The sequence below is a fragment of the Morchella importuna genome (assembly GCF_003444635.1).
Source record: "Morchella importuna strain M04M26 chromosome Unknown Morimp01GS002, whole genome shotgun sequence".
Taxonomy (NCBI): domain Eukaryota; kingdom Fungi; phylum Ascomycota; class Pezizomycetes; order Pezizales; family Morchellaceae; genus Morchella; species Morchella importuna.
The window spans coordinates 2,454,566-2,467,137 of record NW_025763399.1 but is presented as its reverse complement, the minus strand read 5'-3'; the positions used below and the strand labels follow the sequence as shown (position 1 = coordinate 2,467,137).

The 12,572-nt window shown below is 47.0% G+C and overlaps 2 protein-coding genes across 2 annotated transcripts; one reads left to right on the top strand and one right to left on the bottom strand.

The window, feature by feature from the left end:
* Nucleotides 1–658: 658 nt before the first annotated feature.
* Nucleotides 659–1,590, top strand: LAJ45_01493 (uncharacterized protein; the record flags this gene model as incomplete). Its single annotated transcript, XM_046111086.1, has 5 exons — nt 659–814; nt 967–979; nt 1,058–1,178; nt 1,358–1,447; nt 1,527–1,590. 5 exons carry the CDS (start codon nt 659–661, stop codon nt 1,588–1,590), a joined length of 444 nt encoding a protein of 147 aa, XP_045976264.1.
* Nucleotides 1,591–6,667: 5,077 nt separating this feature from the next.
* LAJ45_01492 (uncharacterized protein) lies at nt 6,668–7,976 on the bottom strand (the record flags this gene model as incomplete). The annotated part of the gene is made up of 2 exons (XM_046111085.1): nt 6,668–7,576; nt 7,641–7,976. 2 exons carry the CDS (start codon nt 7,974–7,976, stop codon nt 6,668–6,670), a joined length of 1,245 nt encoding a protein of 414 aa, XP_045976263.1.
* Between the last annotated feature and the right edge of the window lie 4,596 nt (nt 7,977–12,572).

Below are 12,572 nucleotides of genomic sequence, written 5' to 3'. Positions count from 1 at the left end.
AGCTTGAATATCGACCTATTCCACTTGATGAGAACGTGGGGGGTATCGATATATCCGGCTACTCGATCAAGTATTGGCAAAGTCTACTAGTCAACTGAGAGAAAGTGGCTGGAATTTTTAATCTACGAAAGCTTATATTACTGCAAGAAAAGAACTTCATTACTCTCTGGCCACTTATAGGCGAGCAAATGCCCCTTACTCTCGAGCGAGGTACGTATGTACTTCGGTACCAATAAGGATCAGACTCAGATCTTCAGTACGAAGACCATTAATTGACAGCTACTAGTACCTAGCTGTTAACTGCAGAGATATCATATCACGGCTATTCACTAAGCTAGAATCTATCTGTGATAGATTAGGTATAGAGGAGTTAAAGATTAGTTACCAGCACAATTCTAACACCACCTTCGGGTTTTGGCATATACAGGTTATTCTTTCATCTTTTTGGACCCTATCATGCATACGGAAAGGTAAGGTGCACCGATATGGAGAATTTGAAACCGAGAACAGGACCGCATAATCTACTCCCGTCACTTTGCATGTGCAGTTTATCCGCTACTCACACTGGTCAACACGTATCAGTCGTGTCGATCGCGAGTAAGAAAGGGAGTTAGGAGCTTCAGTGTCAGTGTCAGTGCCAGTGCACAGAGGTGTTGCAATGATTAATTTGCTCATGGTCATGGTCATGATCACGATCGAACCCGCCACCTCGTCGGTAAAATTCACTCCCCCAGTAGGTAGAAAGTTGATCATGAAACGTCACTCGAAACCCGGTCAACCGGCAGTTGCGCAAAGCACGGACTCTGATATACGCGTATATATCCAAGTGTTCGGGGCTTTACGGTTCGGATTCAAGGATATGTTCTCGCACAACGATCATTGCCCGACTGGCCGGCTTTATCCTAAACCCAAGCTATGCCGGCCTTCCTTTACCATCGCAGTGTAGTTGTATACTGATACAAGTAGCCAACAGCGACACGTGGGTTTTAAAAGTCCCCTTTCTTATTTCTTATTATATTCCTCAAGCCTAGCTATAGCCCTTCGAATCAATCAATAGCAGTTCCCCCCTTTTCCTTCGACCAGTTATGGGCATGTGCATACCCTCCCCGAGCTTACGCCAGATCAACAAAGACGCAAAATTGTGATCCCACATATCCATCTCCTGAGATTTCTTGCCGGTAACTATGCATTTTGTGTCCCTAATAGATGGGCGATAACAGGCCAGCTCGGTTGCTTAAGTTGCCAACTTTGTCAACAATCCACCAGAGAGTCGAAGAAAAACTATCACCTGAGTTCCAGTAGATTTCTTTGGATTTAGATTCACGAGACTATTTTAATTCTGTGCTAAGTATTTTAGATCATCAACCTTAGTAGCTCCTATCTGTCTACCGAACCGACGACCACAGAAGTGTAAGCGGCAGAGCTTGAGGGACTTCTTCTTATGCATGTAAGGGCTTGTCAGAATTCTAGAGAGTTGAGAGAAGAGAAGTGTTGCTATAAGTTCTAAACTTCTGATAATATGATAGGATACACAGTCATTATAGGCGTCTTCATAGTGTCGATAAACTCAGACGCCTCTCCGGCTCCTAGCTCTGCGTTGCGTTTTCCAGTTTCGAGGATTGTTCTCTTGTTTTTGAACCGTCTTTTCTTGTCCTGATATTGAATTCTCTTATTTCCACTAATACCTAGAGTCCTAATCTCTAGACGACTTGTCTCGAGCCTAACACTACATGATTAATTCTCTACCAAATATACTACCGTATATTAGGGACATAGACTACTTTAACTCCATTGGTCACAACTGATAGTGGCTGCTGCTAATAAGAGAATATTAGAATGCTCACAGCCCCATTTGAGGATCTTATTCTATTGCTATTCGCATTGATTTGTATCAGCTAAACCTAGATTAATGCGTACTCCTTGTCGACAACAACACCAGACTCTGTACCTATTACGACAGATACCTGTTCAGCCAATTCTCATAAACACTTGATCAATATCTGAATAGCTGTAGATTGTTAAATTCTATCCTATCAGTCCGATGGTCGGCCTTGTAGTCGAGTGTCAGAATTTCGTTTTTCCTGGTAACCATGACAACCCTAACCTTGAATATCTGAAGATCGAGTGATTCCTGATGACGATAATTTCTGATAACTACCAAAGTCAAAACGCGTCTTGCAACTCTCAAATACCACAGATTATCTCAGAGGACACTATGTATACGTGTTGGATCCGTGTTTCTGTTTGCGTGGGTTAATATATTGCGGAATGCGAGGGTTAGGGTTTTGTTTGTATTGTCAGCACACCTATCACGTAAGGTAGGTGTGAGAAGGTTGGGTGATTTGTCTTCTTATACCTTGTACGCGTACTTTTCGATTTGATATGAATCAAGGCGTAAACTCAAGATAGCTCGATGTATTGTAACTGGGACGCGTGTAATGGTGGGTTAATTCAAAGATATAAACGCCGCTGCAGTCATAATAGAGGACACTCAAACCACCATGGGAGCTTCCGGATTTATTACATATCATATTAGAGCGGGTTAAGTGACTCATTCTAGAAGCCAAGGGCTCGAGCTGAGTCTTAGCGAAAGATATCACAAGAAGGAAAGAATTACGAAAAAGAATTAAAAAGGGCAGCATCTTTGTTTCTATCGAAACTAAGTACCGAAAGAATATGAATCTAGACGTCTGTACACGTGTCGGTATCGGGCTCTCGGATATCATGTCTCATCACTCGAGCGCCCCCTTACATACCAACTAGATCATATGGAATCACTCTTAAGATCTTTCATGTGTTGCCATAACAACGCATATATATGCGCTTAAAGGTAGCGGATCGCGACGAAATATCAATGGCTTATAACTTTGTGACAAAAAATCGTACAAAAAAAGCGTAATGATAGAACTCTAGTACTAGTGATGAAATACAGTTCTATCATTGTAGAATTTTAATATCTGTCTGGGTTGTAAAGCCTTAGGAAGTTGAAATTGTGTATTTTTGTATGTAAAATGCGCCAAGACTGAACAAAGTGGAACAGAATTATACCCATTTATACCCCCAGGAAAGCAAGCCTGACTGATCCGTTGCAGTAATGCAGCAGAATGGCTAGAAATGGGCCCTCTTATTGGCCCATGAGGCCCTATTGCAGCCACAATTGTTCCACTTCCGTATGCCGCCATATCACCTTTAAGAGTGTGCGCACCATATCACAACCAACTCTTATTAAAAAGCTTAAAGCGCGTTTATTAATGTTTTTATCGACATGCTGTTGCGCTTTGTCAGGATCAGTGCATGCAATTAAGGAAGTACAAGTAATCAATCAAGTTGTCAGGGTCAATTGGCGATGTGGTCACGACGTCATGATCCGATAAAACTATACGTATCATTATAAGTATATACGTAGTACTTGGCCCATAGATTAAAGAAATTAGGTACAGCCATTCAGCAAAAGTGTTCGTAATATGGTTTTAATGTCAGTGCTCAGTGTGGCGCACCCGTAATACGGATCTTATTAAAGTTGAGGTTCAAAACAACGAAAAATATATAATATAGTTTGTGACTATATATAAATAGAAGATAGGTCATTGATCTTATTCTTCATTAATTTGGGCGCCATTGGTCACTGGGAAAGTCTTCTCTTGGGGGGTTCTTGATGGTCCGCCGCGGTTACATATGGAGAAATGTCTCACTCCGAAATCGGAATCACGAACACTTTTGCAGAGTGGCTGTATGTAATTGGGATATTCGATCCCAATTTTGCAACCCTACAGTTTACGGATACCCTCGTCTATCCTAAACCCCACAGCGAATGAGTGGAATACAAGGCTAAGATTTAGAGTTTTGTTTTACTCTTGGGGGCTGGGGGCATATGTAAGTGCGTGCTTTAGTATCCAGGCACAATATTAGGCAATTCCGAAGTTCCGGCTTACTTGTTCGGTTTTTAAGCGGCAAGAGTAGGAGCGGAATAACTTGAAGCCCCCGATTTGTAACAGATGGGCGTAGGCTCTGTAACAAGTACATATCGTGAATCAAAGCTGCGTTTCTAGAAACGCCATTTTCAAAGTTTCTACTACTTGCTTTGTTAAACTGACATGCTCATTATATAATTTCCGATGCGAGAACTACAGAAGTGTTCAGTCATAGAACGATGAAAATTGGGCATCCCGTCAGCTCTGCCTTACACAAGAATCGTATCGCCAGGTTAGTACCGCAGTGAGTGATCATGTGGGAATCCCTGGTACTGAACTCGCCCCATTTTGCGTCTCTTTTGGTTACGCATCAGCTGCCAGAGTCTTGGGCTCAGTTAGGTTTGACGTTGCCGGTACCGTTGATCTGTGGTATTTATCCATGAATTATCACTCGGACTATCATAAAAGGTAATCGACGCCTTTGCTCATAGAATGTAGGTTTAAGGAGTGCATAGAGAAGCGGCGCTCAACATCATAACCTTAGCTCTGCACCGTTAGGAGTGCGCAATTACAAACCACCACAAGTGAATGGGTTTATACGTACTAATGTCTTGCATGCCATCCGTTCGAATTCTCATTATGCAGATATAGACTAAATCTTATGTCTCCATGTCATCCGTGTATCCACCTATGCTCCTCTAGTCTCCTAGTTTTCATAGGGCTTTACATCAAGATGACCATTTTTCGCGATAACTTTGTCAAGTAGGAAGTAATTGCTAGCTTATCCTGATAACAAGAGCGGCCAAAACAAAATCCCCCTTGGCAGGTCCATCTTGCTACAAAATGTTCAGCCTTCCCCAGCCACTCATTCCACCTCTTCGAAACTTTGTAACGCTGCTTCCGGGTAGCACAACCAATCCTACTTCGATGAGTTAGAATAAAAAGGTGCAGCCTTAGACCCTCCTTAATTGACACGGAGAGGCGTAAAGACTCTTGACGCTAGCTAGTTGACTGAGTGAGCTTGATTATATGTTCACAAAGCACGGGAAGGCTTAAAGCGCAAACGCAGCGTCGATTCAACAAGTATGCAATGGCGCCTACAACCCCAATGTTGACCTCACCACAACCTCGCAGAGATATTACATATTATACCATCACCTCCCTCCCGCCCTCCTTTCGAATTTATATTAATACCACAACCCCCCCCCCCCCCGGGGGCCCAATCCAGCACCACAAGACGTCACGTCACGTCACGTCACCCCAAACCCACACTCACCGCCACACCGCCCCCCGGAGAGACGTAAACAAAAGCCATGTAAGACAGCCCAGACCAGCCCGCCCAAGAAGGCAACTTCCAACGTCTTGTGTGACATGCCGTTCGTTGATCCAAATCAGTGCGGTACTATGATCGACATCTACGTAACCCTAACCCACCACATGCGCGCAGCGCAAACATACCCGCGCAAACATACCCGCGCAAACATACCCGCTGCTCATGAATGGGTTGACCTACCTACTACACCCCCCTCCATCTATAAACCACCACCCATCTACATGCTCAGAACCCCAATCCTATCACGCACACCAAGCCCAGCTTCCCACCCTCTCCTCCTTCCTTCCACCTCCCTCCGTCCATCATACAACCACAACACCCACCATCCCCACCATCCCCACCATCCCCGCCACTACCCCTACACAACACCACCAGTGCCAGACACCACCAGTGCCGGACTCCGACCCTACACGCGGGACTCGGCAATCAGACACTGCAGCTACCCAAACCCAGGGACCACCTGGTTAGCTGGTTAGTTGGGCCGAGTGATATTCTGTGCTTCGCAGCGCAGAACCTATACTTTAGATATCTTTGGTGTGACATGTTCAGTAACGACTGGCGCCGCTATAAATTACCAGATTACACGAACACTTTCTAGTGGATACGGACAGAGGAGATTAGAGTAGAGTAGAGTTTCGGATGGGACGAAAGTATTCGAATAATATTCGAGAGCGGTGCATGCCCAAAGCCAGCATACAATCCAAAACCTAGGGAGTATACTAATCACACCCAGTGCGCCCTCACACCCACTACAAAGCACCTATCCACGACCCTCACCTCACCCTCAGCACTTCTAACCGCCGCCCTCACAACCCTGCACCGCACCCCAGAATACCCCCCTACCATAGCATCGCACCAACCCCTGCAGTCGATCTACCACCGGCAAAACTTCCCTGTCGCTGCCACTGTCAGAGGCAGAACCATGGCCAGCTAATAAGTACTACTAGTAGTAGTAGTAGTAGAGTACGTCACCCACAATTGCAAGGCAATGTTTCAAGTGCAGTGTTCCAGTGTTCCAGATAAGATATAATGTATATTTTTTCCATCATGTTTTGTTTTTGCTAAACAGCCTCTCGTAGCTATGGGAAACTAACTAAAAATATTTGTATACCGCTCACTCGCCCGCCCGCCCCCGCTCCGCGCACAGCAAAACACATAAAAAAAAGAAAGACTCCCCCTAGTATATCATGGCATAAAAGAGAAAAGTAGTAGTAAAAAAAATGACAAAGAAAAAATGTCGGAAACACACGCCTGGAGTATCCAGCTAGCTAGCTCCACCATGGCATATATCCCCCCCCCATCGAGTAGACAAACACAACCCCCTTCCAAAATCATGAAACATGGTTCCTGCCCAATTAAATGTCTATAAAGAAGAAAGCCCACCAAATGCGTGGAGCTAATATCAAGAATCGGAATCGACCGTCTATTTTCCGCTACCGTTGTAGATCAAGGTGTTGGGGCTGTTGGCACCAGCATCGGTGACAACTCCCTTGATGGCATTCTTCTTGATCCAATCAGTGACCTCAGTAGACCCCGAAAGTCCCTTAGCGGCAATGGCGTATGCGGCAAGACCGGCAACGTGGGGAGAAGCCATTGAAGTTCCAGAGATGGTGTTGACGGCGGTGGTTGATCCGATCCAGGTGGAGACGATATCAGTTCCAGGAGCGAATACATCAACGAATGATCCGAAGTTGGAGTATTCAGCCCTGGCGTCGCCGATCTGGGTAGCACCAACTGTGATAGCGGACTTCTCGGAAGCGGGGGAGCTGTTAGAGGCATCGACGTTCTCGTTTCCGGCGGCGACAACGAAAGTGACACCAGAGTCAACAGCTGCAGCGACAGCCTTGTTCAGGGCAGCAGAGACAGTACCACCGAGTGACATGTTGGCAACAGACTTGTCAGATTTGCCCTTTGACTTCGCATCTGATGTAACCCATTCAACACCCTCGATGACACCAGCGTTTGTACCAGACCCGTCACTTCCAAGCACCTTCACAGCAACCAAGCTGACCCCCTTTGCTACACCGTACGTGACACTGCCAATAGTTCCAGCGACGTGAGTTCCGTGACCGACACCATCCTCGTTCTTGTCGTCAGCAGAGTTGAAACCCCAAGTTGCGCGGCCTTCGAATTCGACGTGGTCAACGTTGATACCGGTGTCAATAACGTATGCTGTAACACCCTCGCCGGCAGAGGAGTCGTAGAAGTAGTTGGTAAGACTGGCGTTCTTGCCGCTCTTCTGGGAGATACGGGCAATTCCCCATGACGGAACCTTAGTCTGAGTGAGGAGGGATTTGGCGACCATGATCTGGTCCTCTTCGACAAAATCAACCTATAAATGGAAAAAAGAATGGTTAGGGCTTGTTCAATATACGGATTTACAAAGTGCTACTGACCTCAGTGCTGTTCTTGATCTGATCAATGGTGCTGGAATCGAAAGCACCAGAATAAGCCTTGAAGCCACCGATAGCATACTGCTTCTTGAGGCCGACCAATGAGGCATCATCACGGCGGACCAAACGGTTTCTGTGGAGGTGGTTGGTAGTTGCAATGTGTGCAGTGATCACATCATCTGCGGTGTCATCCTTGAAGACGACAATATAGTTATCTGAAACTGCCTCTCCAGCGCGGGCAATGGAAATGAGATTGTCCCCCAAAGGTGTAGGTGCTGCAGTTGCATAAAAGGGGAGAAGAGCTGCGGAAAGTGCCGCGAGTGAGGAAATGAAATGCATCTTGAAAGTAGACTAAAAGGGCGGTTTTTGAAAGGTAAGATTTGTAAAAAGAAACGGAAAAAAGAAGGATTTAAATGATTGTGTGTGTGGTAAAGCTGCCGGCAAGCTGTGTTTCTAAGTGAGAGTGAAAGAGTGACTGAATGTGAATGCGCTGTGATGAGGAAAAAAAAAAAAAGGACACTAGAACGGAGGGAGCCAGCACGCTTTATACAAACGGATTGACCTCCTGAAGTTTCACTGTCTTAGTGTTCCCCACATGTCCGGGAGCAGGCCGAAGCTGTTCCTCGATATTAACAATAACGCTACTCGGTTTATTGCCCGATCCATTGGGTACTACTGGAATTAAGGCCCTGCCGTGCTAATAGTTTATTTGACTCTTGGCAATGTTGGCAATATTGGCAACGCCTATCCCCATTGATTCTTAATTGAAGCAACTATTTTCACCTCACTCCTATTCGTTGTTTTCCTATCTACTGCAATCTCATCATTCTGGCGGTACCCCGTTTTTGTTTCAATCGTCATCCGGCTCCAGTACGGAGAGATAACTCAATTGGTCCAGCCTCGAGATATCAATTAAGGTTTAATCTCTGTACCAGGTCCAAGATTGAGCTCTACACCTGTATGTGGGCGCGGCATCCAGTAAAAGCCATCAAAAGCCACCTCCCACATTGATGGTTAGTTGACAGCAGCGCGAGGTCCCGCCCGAAAGCATATCGTGAGAAATTTCTATATTATCACGTCACTGTGAGACTCTGCTGCGTATATTCTATCTTGAGCTCTGAACTGACATGCCATAGACTCTTTGACGCTGTGCGGGTCTATGTGTAACGGAGAAACCGTATTTTTGCTAGCGCATGGGAGAGGGCCCTTGCTAGTGCAGTAGCTCTAAAGGCTAGAGCAAGTACCTGCATATAGGGCAGGGGTACGCGATATGCACCCTTTTCGTTCCTCACCACCCCCGTGTTTGGGCTTTAAGGTCGTAAATCCTCGACTTCAACGGTTACAAACTACATGTAGCTGTACTAGATTACAAGTTGTAAGCCTCCATCTACTTGACAGCCAATGTATCTTCGTCAGACTAAGGGGAGCGGGAAGAGGAGGCGAGGCCATGGTAGAGTACCTGCCACTTGGGGGGCTTCCGCTGTATCAAATCTCCTCCCTTTTCGACTACCTTCTCTTGCCACAGGTACGTACTAGCCATTCGATTGCCACCCTTCGTTCTTCTAAATGTCGGCCTAAAAGCCAAGCGGTTAGCTCAGCGAACCGGAAGCAAGAATAAGGGAAAGACAGTTTCAGATCCAACCGTTGAACCTAGCTTCCACCCAACCCCGCCCACCCAACGTCGGGCCGTTTCATGACAAACGAGATTCTCCAGCTCTACCAATCGCTGTTCCTCCAGTAGTGAACACGCGAAGTATCACTAGCAGATGGCGGAAGCTGAAGGGGCTTGAATAAATCTCAGGGTGTGGCCAATAATAGGCTTTCTCGCTTCCTGGGGGATCGGCGTAAAACATGGACTCGGGATCGACATGTCTTAGCTGGCAGGGTATTGGCCGTTCCTCTTCTCTTCTTTAGGAAGCCAGATCTCGGAACAGGGGGAATTTAAACATCGATGATCCTGCTGCAAAGCTTAAAGGGTGTTTCAATTGGGAGGTGGTTGAGATTGAGCTCGGAGGTGTGGAAGATGTGGAAGGTGCGTGTTGTGTGTGTGCCTGCCTGCGCATTGATGAGGGTGTGTTTCCTAGCGAACCATTGGTGAGAGTTAACCGTACCTAGGGTACTTTGGGAGAATCGGGGAAACCGGAGGAGATGTTACCCATAGATCCTGTACGGAAAGCAGTTGTATCGACTGCCGCTACAGCTACCGGCTGTCAAAAAGTCTCCGGTTTAGGGGTGTATCAGATCACGGTATATTAACACGGATCACATTGAGAGCCATAAAGCCTCAAATTACACCACCATATTGACCACTCGGCTGCGGCTCCTCATGTACCCATGTGATGCCGGCTATCTGTATCTCTGGGAGATTTCCGAAAACGTTATAATCCTTTTTATTGATCGCTGGTCTTAAGATTGGGCTTACTATGAAATGAGCTCTCGATGTTTGTAAACAATAGAAGTATGAAAATCCTTCCTGCATAAGGCTGGTGGTCAATCATACCGAGTCACTCGGAATTGATCCTTTGTTGCAACGGCAATTCCAGCAGCGTCTACGGTTTTGTTTGTCACGGAGGCAACAGAGAAGCGCAAATTGGGTTGTGTTGATCGGTCTCTTGGCCGAGTCGAGATGAAACGTGCTCTTTACTAGCTGAGTAGCTTTGTGGTAAGGATTTGATTGCTTAGCGGCGTCGATAATTTATCAGCGCAATGCTTGTTTGAGACTTTGGATAGAGGTATAGGAGTAGAGCTCATAAGTGACGGTCTGAACTAATCTAGATTCCAGTAGAGCGGATGATGATGAATATGATCAGATAGGACGAAGAGATAAGATGAAATCAAAGACATGAGGTTCCGATGATAGGTGTCCACTCGGGTCGGTCTGTACACCTATGTACTACCAAAAGCTCTTCTTCGGGCCGTACACCTTCGGGCCGGCTCAACCAGGACAGAAAATATCATCGGCCGACCGGCATAAGCCCACAGCACCTATCATCCGTTTTCTAAGAATGGTCGTCTATCATAAGAACATGCATGAACTCCGATATCCCCTCGTTCAAGCTACCATGTAATCGCACTCCCCCGAAACTCTATCCAGGCCGACAACCCACCTCTCCACCATCCCCATCGACCTCTGTGGCACAAATCTACGGAACCCTACATGAATTCCCAAAGCTTCTCCCGCCAAGCTGCAGGCATGGCATGTGTGCCTGCATGAACAGAGAAACCAGATTCCCATCATGTATCACACAGCACCTGTACCCAGGTCCAGAGAATCATCTTGTTCTACCTGCGGTCAACCAAACATTCCCCCAATGCCCCCACTAACTAGTAGTTTTATCCTTCCTATCATTTCCGCGCCTCAGGAAGTTGAGACGAGTGAGCAGCTATGCTTCGAAGCGCTCCCCCGTATCACTGCCATTAAGCTCCACTCTGTACCCCCCGATCCCATTCGCCACATATCCACTCCTGAGCTCATCATACGACCGATCCTTCATACACATCTACCCGAGCCAGCACTTCGGCCACATCCGACCATCCGTCGAGAAGGGCCATAACAAGGCTGCATATATGTGTCTGTTCCTACCTCCCCTCCCCTCAAATATCCAGCGCACGGTGGTACTAGCGCATACGAATGCGTAATAATTCTCCGCAACAGCTATACCTGCATCTATCTGGGGGGGTAGTAGTGGAGGGTCGTACCTACCTGCCTTCTCCTGGAAACAGCACCTGTTTCATATAGATCCCTGGTGGTGGTGGATGGGTATATCCATGTCCATCGTTGTGGTGGGGCTGGGTAAATTGTATTTAGAGTAGCTGTGGCTAGTGCGGGTCTGCGGCGCGTTTAATTGCGCATGATGGGATCGATTGTTTACGCGCTTTACTTTGCATGGGGGGACGTTCGTTCTGTAGGAATTCCTTGTTTGTAGGTACGGTATGTAGAGTGCGTGTTCTCTTCAAGATATACGCGCATGCGGCGTGTACCGCCCGCTATGCATCCCAGGCCCTTCACTGAGTTCACTCCACTCCACTCCACTCCTGCATACAATGAAAACTACACTCTAACGAGCTTCTAAGTATACCCTAAGCGCACCTCTAAGCGCCCGACCACCAATCATCCCATGCTATCAAATGTGCCATTGATCTCCACCCCCCCCCCCCCCAGCGCACCGTGCCGGGCAATACCCACCCCGCCACTGGCAGAACCCACTTCCTACCGCGGGTATCTAAACCCACAAACTAGCACTTCATCCGGGCGGGTGGATGTCCAGGCAATACATGCGGCCGGACGGCGGCGGTGCGGCGTATATACTAGAGCACCCCGGCCCGGGAGATTCTCGCCCGATATGCTGCGCCGCTTAATTAGTTATCGCAGTAGACCAAATAGTATAGTAAACCAATAGTGGATCATTCGGCCAGACGGGCACCGATGACCATCAAATCTCACCAGCCACAAGTATGGCGATCTGCTGAAAAACGTGATTGTATAGCTGGCGGGCGCTAGCTGGGCGTGGTTGTCACGGCCACCCGAGTGAGAACTCATGACTCGTGACGCCGCGGGCGTCACATAACCTAAAACCACACATCTGACAACACAGGCACTGCGGATAACCCCACCAAGGTACTAGGTGTTCAATCGCGCGCGTCATCTAAACCGCTTGACTTATCCCGTAAAGACTTACAACACTTGTCATATTACCTATAATTAAACAAAATATTAACTAATTGCCTACGGTTACAGCCTTAACTACCACTGATTTCAATTCCATTGTTCTGACTTCAACTACAAGTAGTTACTCCCACCATCCAATCCAACCCCTTTCTCAAAGGGGGAAGAGGGGGGTAAAGCAACCTGCCCCGATAAGTGGTTCCGAGTTAGACGCCCAGCTGAGGTGGGTGCAGCGGGTGTGGGAGAGTTACATGATGGCATTTATGGTC